This window comes from Balaenoptera physalus (assembly GCF_965194825.1).
Source record: "Balaenoptera physalus genome assembly, chromosome: 9".
Lineage (NCBI taxonomy): Eukaryota > Metazoa > Chordata > Mammalia > Artiodactyla > Balaenopteridae > Balaenoptera > Balaenoptera physalus.
The window spans coordinates 98,637,275-98,651,949 of NC_138888.1; the positions used below are offsets into that span (position 1 = coordinate 98,637,275).

A 14,675-nucleotide genomic window follows, 5' to 3' on the forward strand; every position below is an offset into this window, starting at 1 on the left:
AATGGAACAAATCCCCAGTGGGCTCTTCGGTCTATCTGTTTTCTATCTTGGGTTTCAACATAGTAACCTTGACATTAGCAATATACCGCTGAGCATGATTTGTATGGAGACAGATTGGGATAGATTTGTTCCAGGTTCAAAAGCGATTTCTCCCTGTCACAGAGCAGAGACTTGATGAAGTCTTGTCACTCTAAGCACCACACAAACCAGCCTCTGCGAGCACAGGGGAAAGAGCAGCTGCCCAGGTTGTACGAGCTGACATCCTTCACTTCCCACCTTCAAGGTAAGAATACTTTTCTTGTATTAAATGTTCGCTGCTGTGCATAACCAATTTCTGTTTATGAAGGCACATGGCCATCTTACCCCACCCCCTCTTTCTCTCTTTTCCTCTCTAGTCAAGCAGGTTTGATGCAAAAAGTGAGTTGTTCCAATGTATAGTTCATTCAGACAGTGCTGAGACTGTCAAGTTTGATTTTTGGGACTGAGTGAGTGGGTCAAGATGTATGTAAATGAACCAAACTTTCAATCAGATGTGATTTGAGTATACACCGCTATAGTTCAGTTGTAATAGAAAGTATAAGAGTTTAAAAGGCCCAGAATAATTCAGACTAAAATATCTTGGGGTATTTTTCCATTTTAAAATGAATTGAGCAATTCTCTGTGGTTGAGGATTGACAGCATAATGGAAACAGAGCAAATTGCAGAACTTCTCACCAGGTCACTTCATTAGCAGCAAAATTCATAATGCAGTCTGTTGGTTGAAAAGAGCATGAAGCTTTCTGTTTTCCTAGGAGGTGCCATATGCTCATAGTTCTTGGCCGACTATACATAGTTACTGCTAAACTGTGGTTATTGGAAAACGCTCTCTATCCTGTAACTTATAGCAATATTGTAAGAGACCTCAGAGATGCTGATTCTTCTTGTAATTTACTACCATAGAGAAACATAATTAAACCTGCTTCCAAGTATTGCCTTCTACTTATGATGCAACTATAACACATGATACTGCTACGTAATAGCAATCTAGAATATTTCTATGTATTCTTGGGGATTGACTAAAGGTTAAAACGGCAGGCAAACGTTTCAGTGACCTTTGAAACTTTTATACTTAAGAGAAACTCTCTTTTCTCTAGAGATAACTTTTCGTGGGACAAAATGCATTGCATAAATATTATAGACAATTCTTGTATTATGTAAACTTTAGGTACATTTTTGTTCATATGTTTCACTTACCAGAATCAAGAGGCAACTTGAGGCCAATTTTGTGTGCTCGGGGATGGTGGAAAACACTGACAAAATCAAGCAACCAAAGACAAGGAGAAAACTGTAAAACAACAAAAAAAGAGAAATCTGATGAGAACTTTGCCTTAGCATGACAGACTTAAGTTCTTATTTCTAATGGATAAAGCACCAGATCCATTTGAATTGGCATTGATTAAATCATAACAGCCCTAAAAGGGACTAGCCATTTTGAATATCAAAATACAACGTGATGTCCAATGCAAATGGGGCTCCTTTGCAACTGTACTGATGAGAAGAATCAATGTGTGTGTGCATGTGTATGTATGCGTGTGTGCGTGTGTGTTGCGTGCTCTACTTAAACGTCCACAGCTAAGAATCTGCGAATCTCCTATAAAGGGCTTTCCCAAGCAGGGGTCCTGAAAGGCCCAGATGGGTTTTGTTCTCCTGTTCCGGAGCACATGTGGTAGCTGCTCTCCTGTCAAAGGAGCAGACTCACGTTCCCGTTCGGCAGCTCTGGTGAACTGTCAAGGCTTCTAACTGGTTACTAAGCCACTGGCTCCTTTTCAGAGTCTAATATTGTTCCTGGATTCTCATTTGCCATTTCTTTATAGTAATAATAAGAATAGAAAATGACTTCCTCTGCTACCCATGTGCTTTCCATTCCCTTCTGGTCAAACTCCTAGAGAAATGCCCCCAGCTCTACTTGTTTTGCAGTGACAGAGAGCATTTTCTACTAGCCCATCTACAGACATTTTTATTCCTAGAAATACGGAACTTCTGAAGTCCGGGGTGGGGAGCCAAGTTCCCAAAGTAAACGTCTAATAAAAAGGGCAGGCTCGGTTTTAAAGTTGAAGTTACTTACCCTGAAATTAAAAAAAAAAAAAAAAATCCCAATATTTATTTTCCTTAAAAGTCGTATTTCTTACTTTTACTCACATCGTACTCATCTTTCACTCAACAATCTCCTGTAAAACATCAGCTCTGTGTTCTTTAGTACAGCTGGCCTCTGCCTCCTCTTGACTTGCCCTGATGAATCTGCACGTCTTTCTACCACACTTGACTGGGGGCTCCCAAGGGCTGAGAGCCAGGGATTGGTGACTTACGGCCTGGGGACAAATCTGGCCAATAAAGTTTTATTGGCACACAGCCACACCCGTTCATTTGTGTATTCCCTATGGCTGCGCTCACACAAGAACTGCAGAACTGAGACTTGTGCTCTAAGCACAAGACTGAAATATTTACTCTCTGGCCTTTAGAGGAAAGTTTGCTGACTCCTGATTGATACCATGTATTCCTTATTTCTTTGTATCTATTTCAGCACAGAACCCGAAGTGGGTATGCTGATAATTACTCACATTGGGAGGGTTTCGTATAAGCGAGATACTGAGCTAAGCCCCTTTCACATGCACTATCCACATTAACCTCTCAAATTTATGGAGCAGAAATCTCATTGTTCCCATTTTGCAGATATGGAAACTGAGAATTAAGAACATTTTGTGACTCATCCCAGGCTGCTTGGCAGGTAGAGGGGTTCAAGCACTGTGTGTCCTTGAGTTGCCACACGGTGTCGCTGAGGAGCACAGAGGACGACGGCAGTGATGTCTTGGCTCAGCAAGGCTTCTGGGGGTACTTCTCTATCTCTTCCAACCGAGAGGGAGGTAGTTATTCTGAATAGCAGAAGCCTTCAAGAGGAAGGACTCTACTAGGGAGAAAACCTGGTACGTGAGTTAATAAAAACTCATCATACTTTTGTCTCATGTACGTGATGATTCAGGATTGTTTGGACTATATTTTAAATTGGCCCTAGCAGACTGGGAATTGTAAACTAGACATCAGATTCCAGCGCACCTACAGACCCCCGAACTACTCAGGAGAAAGTGAAATCCAGGGATCACTGAGGGAGTTTGGAGGATGAAGTGGCATCAAGTAAAGACAGTGACACATGTTTCCCTCCAGGGAGGGGCTGTTATCTGTAGATGCCTCCTGAGTCCAGGTTCAGCAGAAAACATTCGGAGAAGCAAGCAGGGGATGACTCAGTCACTAAGACACCTTCTTCCAGGGGCATCCCAGTGGCGGCCTCATGATCTCCGTGTTTGTTCAGAACAGACCTACATCACGAGCCCTTTTGCTAGCGGCTTCTTCATTAACAGTTGGGTGTTGCTTAATCTTTTCCCTTCATGTCACTACTCTGCCCATTTTCTTTCTTGAGCTGACCTTACCCTCCTTTCTGGTAAGGGTAGTTCCTGTGCTAGAATTCTGTTATTTCTATGGGGGCCCATCTGACGACAGCAAGCCAAATGCCTGCGCTGCCCTGGCTGCCTGAGGGGCTTTGATGAACAGATACATTCATTAATTCATGAATTCCTTCCTTTCCTCAACCATTCATCCACTTGTCCAATCTGCAAATACTGATTAAGCATATAATACCAGGCTGAGCCACAGGCATATAACAATAAATAAGATTTTCCTTTCTTGCCTTCTCAGAGTTCAGGATCTGTTGAGGCATACAGGGTAGTAAACAGATGTAAAAAGAAAATTAAAATTCTGAGTGATGATAGCAAGGATAGGGAAGGTACAGGGGACGCCAGGAGCATACAAGAGGGGAGGGATTAGGCAGGACTGGTTACTTCGCTTGTGGAGTTGAGTGCTAAGTGAAAACGTGAGGGCCCTTTGTTTAAAAAGTATTAAGAATTTCAAGATGGTGACAGCAGAGCATGACACCAAGTGTGGCACCTTTCAAAGTTCTGGGCTCCATAGGACTGCACAGGTGGAATGTCCACGAAGCCAAACTTGGGGTTTGGGAAGACTTCCTGAAGCACGTATGGACCAAAATGAGCCTTGAAGGCCCAGGAGGAGTTAGTCAGCACAATGGCTGGGTGGCTGGGGAGAAGGACACTCTAGGCCATTCACCCGTGTGGGTGAAGGCCAGGTGCAAGTACAGTGTCACCAAAATTCACTAAGCAATCAACAGGGTAGAGTGAATGAACACCTACTAGCTAGCTTATCCTCTGGTGGTTCATGAAAAACATAAGGCAGGTCATTCCTGCAAGTTCATTTTTTGCATAGGAATCATCTTGGTTCCACTGAAAACATGTCCGTGAAAGACGTCATGCCAAGCACAATCGAGGGACGAGGGTAAATCAGAGCAGCCCCTACCTGTAAGGAACTGAAGATCCAGTGCGGTGTGTGAGGTGAACACACAGGGTCATCATAAAGGGTAGAGACAGACGTGTGCTAAGAGAAATGCCCCAGTGCCTGAAAGTGGGGAGGGGTTCTCTTCAGTTGGGAATCATGGAAGCACATCAAGAAAATCTCCAAAAATGGGTGTTGCTGGAGCTGGTCTTTGGAGGAATGGTTGGGTTTCAACAAGAGAAGTTTCTGGAAAAACACATTCCAGAAAGAGGGTACCACAGGAGAAACGCAACACGGCAGAATATGAATAAGATAAAGTATTTGCTCCCTGTTTCATGGAACAAAAAGTTATCGAGCTTAACTGTAGCACAGGATGAGACAGGTGGCTGAATTGGGAGTCTGGGGCCATGGTGGGTAAGTCAGGGTCTATCTTTAGTTCAGTAGACAGTGGGAACCACTGAACATTTTTGAACAGGAAGCTAATATCGTCAGAGTTGCTCTCTGGGAAAATAAGTCGGCAGGTGTGTGTGTTAGGATGTCTCTGAGTACCTGAGAAGCAGGGTCAGGAGTGATGGTGACCAGGTTAGGTTGTGAACTCACTGGCAGAAACGAGGGTAGGACAGAGAGGCAGACTGGATGCTGTGAACACAGGAGCTTCCTGACTTGGTAACTCTTAGGCTCAGGCGTAGAGGATGGGAAGGGAGGGGGCGCTGAGAAGTCTGAGGTTTCTGTCCGTAGTTATTGGTGATGTTCCTAACGAGCCAGGAGGGGAAAAGTCAGGAGAGTGAGGAGGAAAAACCGATTTTTAGGAGAATAGGACAAATCCAGTCTTGGACATCCACATGGAATGGTGGGTGTGAATCTTGGGCACAAAGTCTGGCTGGAATATGGAAGTGCTTTTCTGCTGGAGGAAGTGAATGTGTAGACCGAGCATAGAAGAAAGTGCAGACGGAGCACAGGAGGTTTGGGTAAGTGGCATAAAGGATATCTGGGGACACTTCCTCATCTTGGAGAGTGACACCATGGAGAAGGATGGACACACGCTGCTGTGAAGTGGCTCTCAGTGGCCCTGCCAGAGACAGACTCCCCGGCTGGAGAAGCACTGGGCTGACAGCGTCATCTCTGAGGGAACAGCCTGCACTGCTGGGTCCGAGTGTGGCTCTGCTGACCTCCCTGCTCCTGAGGGTTCCACACCTGTGTGCACGCTCTCAATGCCCCCTCTCCACCTGTGTGTGGGCTGAACAGAAGTGGGAGCAGAGGCAACAGTCACTGGACAAGGGGTGTCTTAATCCAGGGCCCACGGGCCTCCAAGGGGTCTGCAGACAGAACTTTGAGGGGCTGTGAAAGTGGATGGGAAAAGATTACGTCTTTGTCACGAACCATGACAAAAACCATGATGGCGTCAGCAGGACTCGTGACTCTGTCACTCAGAGAAATCACATATATTTTAATATCCCGTTTTACAGTTGTAGATGAAACAGTTATGTTTCATCTTAAATACTGATTTTGCCGCATCACTGTTGCAAGATTATGGTAGTTATTAGACCCACTGCTGGGAGTTGTTTTTTTTAACGCATTAATAAAGAAGCACATGTATTACTATATCAGAAACTTGTTTAATATGTTAACAATAGCATTTCAATATAATTTTTTTCTTTTGTAATCACCTGTATTTTATGCATTTAAGAACATTATTCTGAGAAATGGTTCACAGGCTTTCCCAGACTGCTGATGGGTCCATGGCTCACAAAAAATTAGAAGCCTGTGGTGGGAGATGAGGAGGTCAGGGGCTGGGAGCTGGAAAATGGCCCGTTTGGCGGAGGTCACCAACTTAGGTAAGGTTTTGTTTTGTTTTTTTGATCCTAGAGCATTTTAGATATTTATTTCCGTATATTAAGTCCTAATTGTTTATTTTCCCCCTAGAGGTAGGTTTTAAAATAATTTTGAAAAACTATGAATATTCTTTCTTTTATACATTAATCCTGAGATATCATAAAATCTGTATTCCTGCAAAATTATTCTGTAACAGCTACTGGCTTTTATTTTGCCTGAAGCAATCATTTATATTTCTTTTCTGAGGAAATTCACTTTGATGTAGACCTTTCGTCCTTTAGAAGGCAGAGATTATTCTAAGAGGAGAAGAAGGGCATTTATGATGCAAAATATTATCAGCTCAAAGCCTTCTATGTTTATTCCAGAAAACTACCATCAGCTTTTGTGGGCTAATTAAGAACCAATTTGCCAGATTTACTTTGGTAGAAAGCTCTACTTGGAAATATCATGGGGGCTTGTGCAACAGATGATGTCCATGACTTGGGAAGCCAAGGTCATGCCTCGAGCAGGGGTTCATCTTGCAAGAATTAAAGTGATGTGAAAATAAGCAAGTTACGCAACGTCATTCACACACACACCCCCCCAAGCCCCGCAGGAGCCACTGTGGACTCTGCCGTGGAGAAAGGAGGCGCAGGACTGATGCCGCCCGCGCGCCCTCAGCGAGCTGAGCTCAGCTGGCAGGCGGACTCGCAGCACGAGCTCTGTGGGCCGCCCTAACCACACGGTCCCACCTAGAAGGTGCTCGTGGCGAGGCTTTTGGGGGACAAAGCGTTCTCCACGTGTAACTGTCCACGTGACTCAACTGTTCGGAAAACTCTGGGGGAGGGGAGATCTCGAATGTCTTAAATGGATTGGAATCATGGGATTAAAAAATAAAGAAGGCTAACAGGAAGTAGATAGGAAGTTTTTAAAGAAAACAACTCTTTAGAAATAACTTCCCAAGGAAATTCAACCCTAGCTCTGACTTCACATAAATTTTTCAGTATTGCTTTGATAGAGTGTGTATTTTATTTTTTTGGCTGAGCCCTGTGGCTTGCGGGATCTTAGTTCCCCCACCAGGGATTGAACCCGGGCCCTTGGCAGTGAAAGCGCAGAGTCCTAACCACTGGACCACCAGGTAGATCTTAATAGAGTGCGTATTTGAGGCAAGACCTCACAGGTGCGTTGTGAATGAGGAGGGCTGGAGCCCACACGCAGGCATCAGTGAGCACAGACGGCCCACCGGCTGCCCCCGCGCTTGCCTGAGGGCATGCTCCCTAAGAAATCAAAACCTCACCACAGGAGAAATGGCTGGAGACCATTTGTTTTCTTCCAGCATCCTAAATTTGCCTTTATCTCTAAACTTGGCACTTTGCAAAATGTCCTTTCTGCATAATTTTTCCATAAAAGGGCATCTCGCACATGAAATCTATCCACCGCATGCCCTAGCTTCCACTGCAAAGCAGCAAAAATTAAATACGACATTTTTGGTGTCTTTAAAGGTGAGCTGGAATATTTGATTAAAAACACTGCACAATATTGCTTTTCAGGTGCAATGAGCCCTACACGTTAATAAAGACCCTGACAAATACTAGCACGGTAACCTCTGTGAAGTTGCAAAAATAGGTCATCAGCTAAGAGTCTCAAAAAGAGAAACGCTGCCTTTTACACCTGTGTGGGGTGAAAAGGAGATCAGAGGATCCAGGAAAGGGCGGTTTCTGCTTGCACGGCGAGTTTCCGCAGAGGGCCAGGCTGACGCCAGCGAGTGAAGACAAGAAAGAAGACCCAGAGCGGTACAAGAGCCCCTCAGAGCGGAAGCATCGGGCCTGCTTCTCCCACAGGAGCAGCAGTCCCAGGGGCGAGAAGGGATCTGACTGTGCTCCCTCTCGAGCCAGGGGCTGCTGTGAAGACGTCACTGGTGGACGACTGTGCAGGCCCAGCTCCTGAGCCCCCAGCACTTAGAGAAGCACAGGCCTGTGACAGACACTCCTGCTGGAGCCAGGTGCCCCGCTCCGGGGCCCCTCCTCACCTCACCCTCCTCTCCAGGGCCTGGACCCCGAGGACGCGCCCCTCCCTCCATGCTTGTTCTTCAGACACTGGAGGCGGCTTTACCACGACTCCCCGTCAGCCCTCAGCTCACACACACCCCGCGTGTCAAGCAGCGCCCATGTCTGTCTCCTCGTCACTGCTGTTTAAAAGCACATCCCGTTCGTTCCCGCATCCCTCAAGTTTGACTCAGGCCCATCATTATCCTCCAGTCTCAGCAAAAGATGGAGCATTTAGTCATCAGCATGAAATATCTGCACCCTCAGTTCTTGCCAGGGAGTCCAAATCCAAACTTTCCACTGCCCAGCTATCAGCAAAAGTCGGCTTTCAAAAAAGACTGTCTTGAAGATACGCACTTGCTCATTTTCCTGTATTTTTCCTGCCACGTCACAGGGCGTAGAGCAAACGTGGCCACTGACAGCCTGTGTACTCGGACCTCATTACCTTGATTGCTCATAGAACTATTTCCACGAAACTATGTTTGCTTTTTTGCTGTTTTCTTGAGGAGTAAAAAGCCTTTAACCAATTTACTATATTTTAAGAGTTCCTCTGTACTTCACCTTGTATTTGTTTAATGAGGTATCATGTAAGAAATTTCTCAGGATTTTATCACAAGAAACATCTTCTTGAAAAATGACGGGCAAATTGTTGGCCATTTTTAATGATTTTATGTTGCTGGGTTCAGATTTATTATGTTATAAGGCATCAAAGTGTTTGTGGATGAAATTGAAAAACTTTTATGGATAAATGTTAATAAATCTTGAAAAATGTAATAGGTCCTAAATGACTAAAGAGAGGAAAATATTCTGAGTGTCAAAAAAAAAAAAAAGAGTAAAGTAGGGCACCTTGGACTTTGTATATTGATAAGCTCAATCACAACTCCTACAAATATCCCAGATAGAATATAAGCAAATGAATTTTTAAAAATTCAAGAGAACAGCTATGATTACCAGAAAGCAACACAGGTTCACCAACAGTAAGAAATACTAAACTATGCTTATTTCCTGTTTTCATTGGTTTCCCAGCTTGCTATATCAGGGGCATAGAGTACAGATAAAAAGTCTTGATTTCAGCAAAGCACTGGTAAGTGGTTTATAATATCCTTGAAGAAAAGAAGTGGAAATTCAGGCAGGATAGATGCTACAACCCTTGGGAGGACAGGTACCTGGTGAGAGGTCTGGAGAGCTGAGCCACGGGCTTTGTAAGAAAACTCTGAACACTTGTGTCTTGAACACAGGTGAAATCCTATGATCCATCAAGCCAAAGCACCATCCGTTGCTTCTGGGAAAAATGATGGGGTTTTACTTTATGGAGACAGCGATCTTTTAACATAGTTGTCTCCTTGCCTTGGCTGCTAGGAAGCTCGGCAGTGAATTTGTGACTCGTTTATAACAGTGCAGATCCCTCTGTTAACGGCCTCAAGTCCTTTCTGAATGATACAGGGTATCTGGGGTATACCTGATGAAGGCGTGATTTTGTCTATAACTCCTCTTTCTTTGAAGTAGGAGTATTAATGCAGCCTAAAGTTGCACTCTTTTTAAAGAAGCAAATGACACCACTGGCTCAAATTTAACAATGTAAACTAAACCTAAATTTCTCTCACTTAAGTTTCTGAAAAGCTGTTTACATTTGTTGCTTTTACATTTTATTATGTTAATCTTGATTCATTTATTCCTAGCATGAACTACCAACTCCCTACTCCAAGAGTCCCCAGGTGTTCTGTGCTTGTCTTCAGAGGCAACAGAACACTATTTCCTAAAGGGCCCGAGGTCTGCAATTTAGAAACCCACCAGTCAGGTCCTTGCCTCTGCAGGCTGTTTCTGTGTCCTTTCCAGGAAACACTACTGAGACTGAAAACCAGTGTACATGGTTCAGAGACAACAAATTTAAAATAAAAAACAAAACCAGTTTTCCTACTGTCCTATATTCAATGTATGCAACAGGAGAGCATTCTATTTGATATTTTATATCTTTGTTTCCCTGTTATATTTTCCTCTGAGCAAACAGCGTCATCTGGGATTCTTATTTGCTTGTTTATTTTGGTCTCTTCTGTTAGAATGTAAGCTCCACGAGGGCAAGAACAGATTCTCTCTCTTATTTGCCACTTTATTACCAGTAACCAGAATCAGGTCTGTACTAGCAAATTCATTTATTCATGTAACATGTATTACTCAGGGCCTGCCATGTACCAGGCACTGTTCTTGGTGCTGAAGGCATAGTAGTGAATAAGACCGACAAAAATCTGTGCCTCACATTCTAGTAGGAGAGTTGGGTCATAAACAATGTAAATAAATAAAATGTATACAATGTTAGAGAGCGATAACTGCTAAATAAAGGACAGGATGCAGACACTCAGGGAACTGAAAGTTTGGACAGAGCGCCCGGGAAGGTCTTACTAAGAAGGTGACGTTTATTGAATTTTGAATTTCAGAAGTGAAATCCCACGACCTGTCAAGCCAAAGCAATGGTGCATTTGGGATTCAGCTGGCACAGGCCTTCCTGGCTCTGCTCCCTAAAGCACTGCTTCTATCATGCCAATTCTCTGTTTTAAAAGTTATGGTTCCTTTCTTTTGCTGTCACATCCAAACTCCTTTGCCTGGGTTTTAAGATCCCCACCGGAACATTAATTCCTCCATTCTCCCAGAGAGACCCTCTGGGCAGCCCCATCTGCTCTATCTTCTGCACAATACCATGTGTAATATGATAATGGATATAATAATGGGACTTCACCCTTCCGCGTGCTGCTCCTCTGAGTCAGTAAGTCATGTGGCAGCTGGTACCCACGCTCCTGCTTTCTGGCCCATCCAGCCCCCTGTCCACATACCTCACTGCCTCTCCCCTAGAGCTGTTTTAAAGACTAAATGAGGCAGCATCAAACTCAGAATTTGTGTTTTAACATAACAAATAAGTATATAAATACCAAATTGCTTTAAAAATGCCAACTGAGCATCCCATTGACACATAATTGCTACACAATTTCTACAAGTTTTAACAAGGATAAAATCATGAAAGAATTAAAGTGACTTATAATCTAAAACCTCTGCTTATAAAGCAGGACATTTGAAAATGTAAAACATGGGACAATGCCCAGCAGGGTCTGAGGTGCTCAGGTAACTTGACGGAGTGCCTAGGGAAACCCACGTGAACGACAACGTGATAAGGCAGCTGGGCTGGGAGGTGTGACCACGTTCCCCAGGCTGACTAGTTGCAGGGCATTCCTGACACACAGCGGCCTTGGCCTGCTGGACCTCGGCATCCAGTCCCTTGCTACTCCAGCTTCTGGAAAGGACTCGAGGCTGCTCTGAATTAACAGGTGGCAGCACCGAGAAGCTGCCCGGCTGCAGTCTGTACGTGGGAAGGAGCCTCGGTTGAATTGACCAGGCAGAGATTCACCCTTAAAATGAGCGCTAAGGACTGCTGACCAGGGCTGCCTTGCTGATGAACAGGCCACATGCAGTTCCCCGACTGAGAAAGGGGCCGCAGCAGAAGAGCATGCTAACCACAGCTGTGAATGAAATAAAAGCTGTCTGTAAAGGCTGAGGAAGAGACAACATTGTACAATCTATGTGAATGTTCCTTTTAAAGGCATCTTTTCAAGAGGTAATTTTGGTGCTGACACCATGAAAAATAATCCAGTCTAATAGTTTTGATAATATGAAGCCATGTGGATTAAATTTTCCATGCTTTGTTTCAAAAGGTCTGTTTATGCAAGAAAGTGAGCTACGGCAAAGGTTGAAAACATATGTTAAAAGATGTTTGACAATAGCTGTCTGGCCTGAATGATTTTTCCATAAAAAGATGGTCAATTTATTAGGCAAATAATAACTTAATCATTGCAATTTTCTATGAATATATGATAATAACCATTACGTTATCTGAAAATGAGTAACAGAAATTCTGAAATAATTTATTTAAATATTTTTATTGGAAGAAAAGTAAAAGGGGATAAAAGTAGGCTTAAAGTTTTAAGCAAAAAGCTATTTTAAAGTACTATATTTGGTAATAAAATATCAATTATGAATTTGTTTCATAAGTGGATCCATATGACCCACTTACTCTAAAAATAGATCTTCCTTAAAAGGTTCCCTGAGAGCAGTCACACTACATGGGAAATCTTGGTGCAGCTCTTTGTTACACATATGCCAGGAGGACCCATCACTTCTCGTGAACTGAGACTTTTAAGTCTCACAGAATAAAAACTTTCAACCCAATGGAGTCAGGTTATGCTATGGGGGCTATGGAGTGGGTGACTGCTACTGATTTTCTCTATTTGGCCTCCAGAAATAAAGTAGTAAAGTGACTAAAACAGCAGAAAACAAAATCTTTGCAAGTAAAGTACTCTTGGCAGTAGACTTTACGATGTGGTACAACATCAGAAAAAAATAAACCCAGAAAACAGATGTCTCCAGATAGTAATAACCATAAACTCTGAAACTACTACACATGTAAGTACCTGCCCAAGGGATAAGGAAGATGCATGTTTCTTTTGGGGACTGACCTGCAATGGCACTTGTTGCTCTTGGTGACTGAGCTGAATGGAAGCTGAAAGCCGGCATCACACCGAGCGGAGCCCCTGAAAAGTTTATGGACCAGCAAAGCTGGCAAGCATAGACAGACACTAGACAGAACGTTACTTCCCACCTCTAAAAATATATTGTAGTCAGTTTTAAAAACTGTAGACACTCCTCCAGGGCCCAGTAAGTAAGTAAAAGGGTCTGCTTTCTCTTGCTGCTGCTATGTTGATAGACATCAAGAATATTTTGTGTTTGTTTCCAAAATAGTGAAGTTGGTGATTCCATGTATATAATAAACACAACTGAGGTGGGCATGGCTACCGTGGTGGGGCAGGAAGACCCTGAGCTCACTTCCTCCCATGGATCCACCAGAATTACAGCTACCCACACAGCAACCGTCTACAAGAACCACCTGCAGACTAGCAGAAAAGATTTCCCACAACTAAAGATACAAAGAAAAAACCACAACGAGATGGGTAGGAGGGGCAAGACCCACACCCCCAGGTACGGGACCAACGAACAGGAGGATAACCGCAACTGCAGAGGTTCTGAGCCCCACACTGGCTCCCAATCACAGGGGTCTTGCACTGGAAACACAAGCCCCCACCCCAGAGCAGCTGGCATTAAAGGCCAGCAGGGCTTACGTACGAGAGCCAGAGGACTGGGGGAAACAGAGACTCCACCCTGAAAGGGAGTGCACAAAGTCTCACAAGCTCTGAGTCCAAGTGCAGAGGCAGTAATCTGAAAGAAGCCTGGGTCAGACCTACTTGCTGATCTCAGAAAGACACCCAGAGAGGCAGGAGGCAACTGGGACTCCCGCCGGGGACACAGATGCTGGAAGCAGCCATCTGGGGGCTCATTTTATCAGGAGGGCACTGGTGCAGTCAAGCACCAGCTTGGGGTTCCTCTTCCAGCCTAGTAGCGCCGGGGGCTTACCTGCCTATCAGCACGCCAGCGCCACACCTGGGCTCCCTGGGCCCCACAGCCAGCCACGCTGGGATCTGGCCCTGCCAACCAGCGTACCAGCAGCCACTGCACAAGGCAGGACCTGGTGGCCAACTGGACGGGGGCCAACCTGCCTACCAGCACATCCACAATAGTCAGCCCGCCACAAGAGAAGGGCCCACAGAGCCCACACAGGGGGCACCCCTAGAGCATATAGCTCAGGTGACAGGTGGGGAGTGTGCTGTTGGGTCCCATAGGACATCTCCTACATAAGACCACTTCTCCAAGATGGGAAATGGAACCAACCTACCTAATACATAGAAATAAGCACAGAGAACTTGGCCAAATAAGGAGACAAGGGAATATGTTCCAAACAAAGGAACAAGATAAAACCCCAAAAAAAGAACTAAGCAAAGTAGAGATAAGCAACATAGCCAATAAAGAGTTCAAGGTAATGATCATAAAGATGCTCAATGAACTTTGGAGAAGAATGGAGGAACACAGTGTGAAGTTTAAGAAAGAGCTAGAAATACAAAGGAAAAAACAGAGCTGAAGGATACAATAACTGAAATTTAAAAAAAACTAGAAGAAATCAACATTAGATTAGATGATACAGAGGAACAGATCAGCAAGCTTGAGGACAGAATAGTGGAAATCATCCAAGCTGAACAGAAAATAGAAAATAGAATGAAAAAAAGAGAGGATAGTTTAAGAGACATCTGAGAGAACATCAACACTATAGGGGTCCCAGAAGGAGAAGAGAAAGAGAAAGGGACAGAGAACTTATTTGAAGAAATATAGCTGAAAACTTTCCTAACCTGGGGAAGGAAACAGACATCCAGGTACACGAACACAGAGAGTCCTAAACAAAATGAACCCAAAGAGGTCCACACCAAGACATACTATAATTAAAATGACAAAAAGTAAAGTTAAAGAGAGACTCTTAAAAGGAGCAAGAGAAAAGCAACTACTTACATACAAGGG

The 14,675-nt window shown here is 44.1% G+C and overlaps 1 protein-coding gene across 4 annotated transcripts in view; it reads right to left on the minus strand.

The window, feature by feature from the left end:
- Positions 1 to 14,675, minus strand: part of KCNQ5 (potassium voltage-gated channel subfamily Q member 5) — a 567,853-nt gene that overhangs the window by 196,959 nt on the left and 356,219 nt on the right. For all 4 annotated transcript variants that reach the window (XM_082474194.1, XM_082474192.1, XM_082474193.1 and 1 more), the window contains exon 2: positions 1,234 to 1,324. In XM_082474194.1, the coding sequence (XP_082330320.1) occupies positions 1,234 to 1,324 (91 nt within the window). The remainder of the gene's footprint in view (positions 1 to 1,233; positions 1,325 to 14,675) is intronic.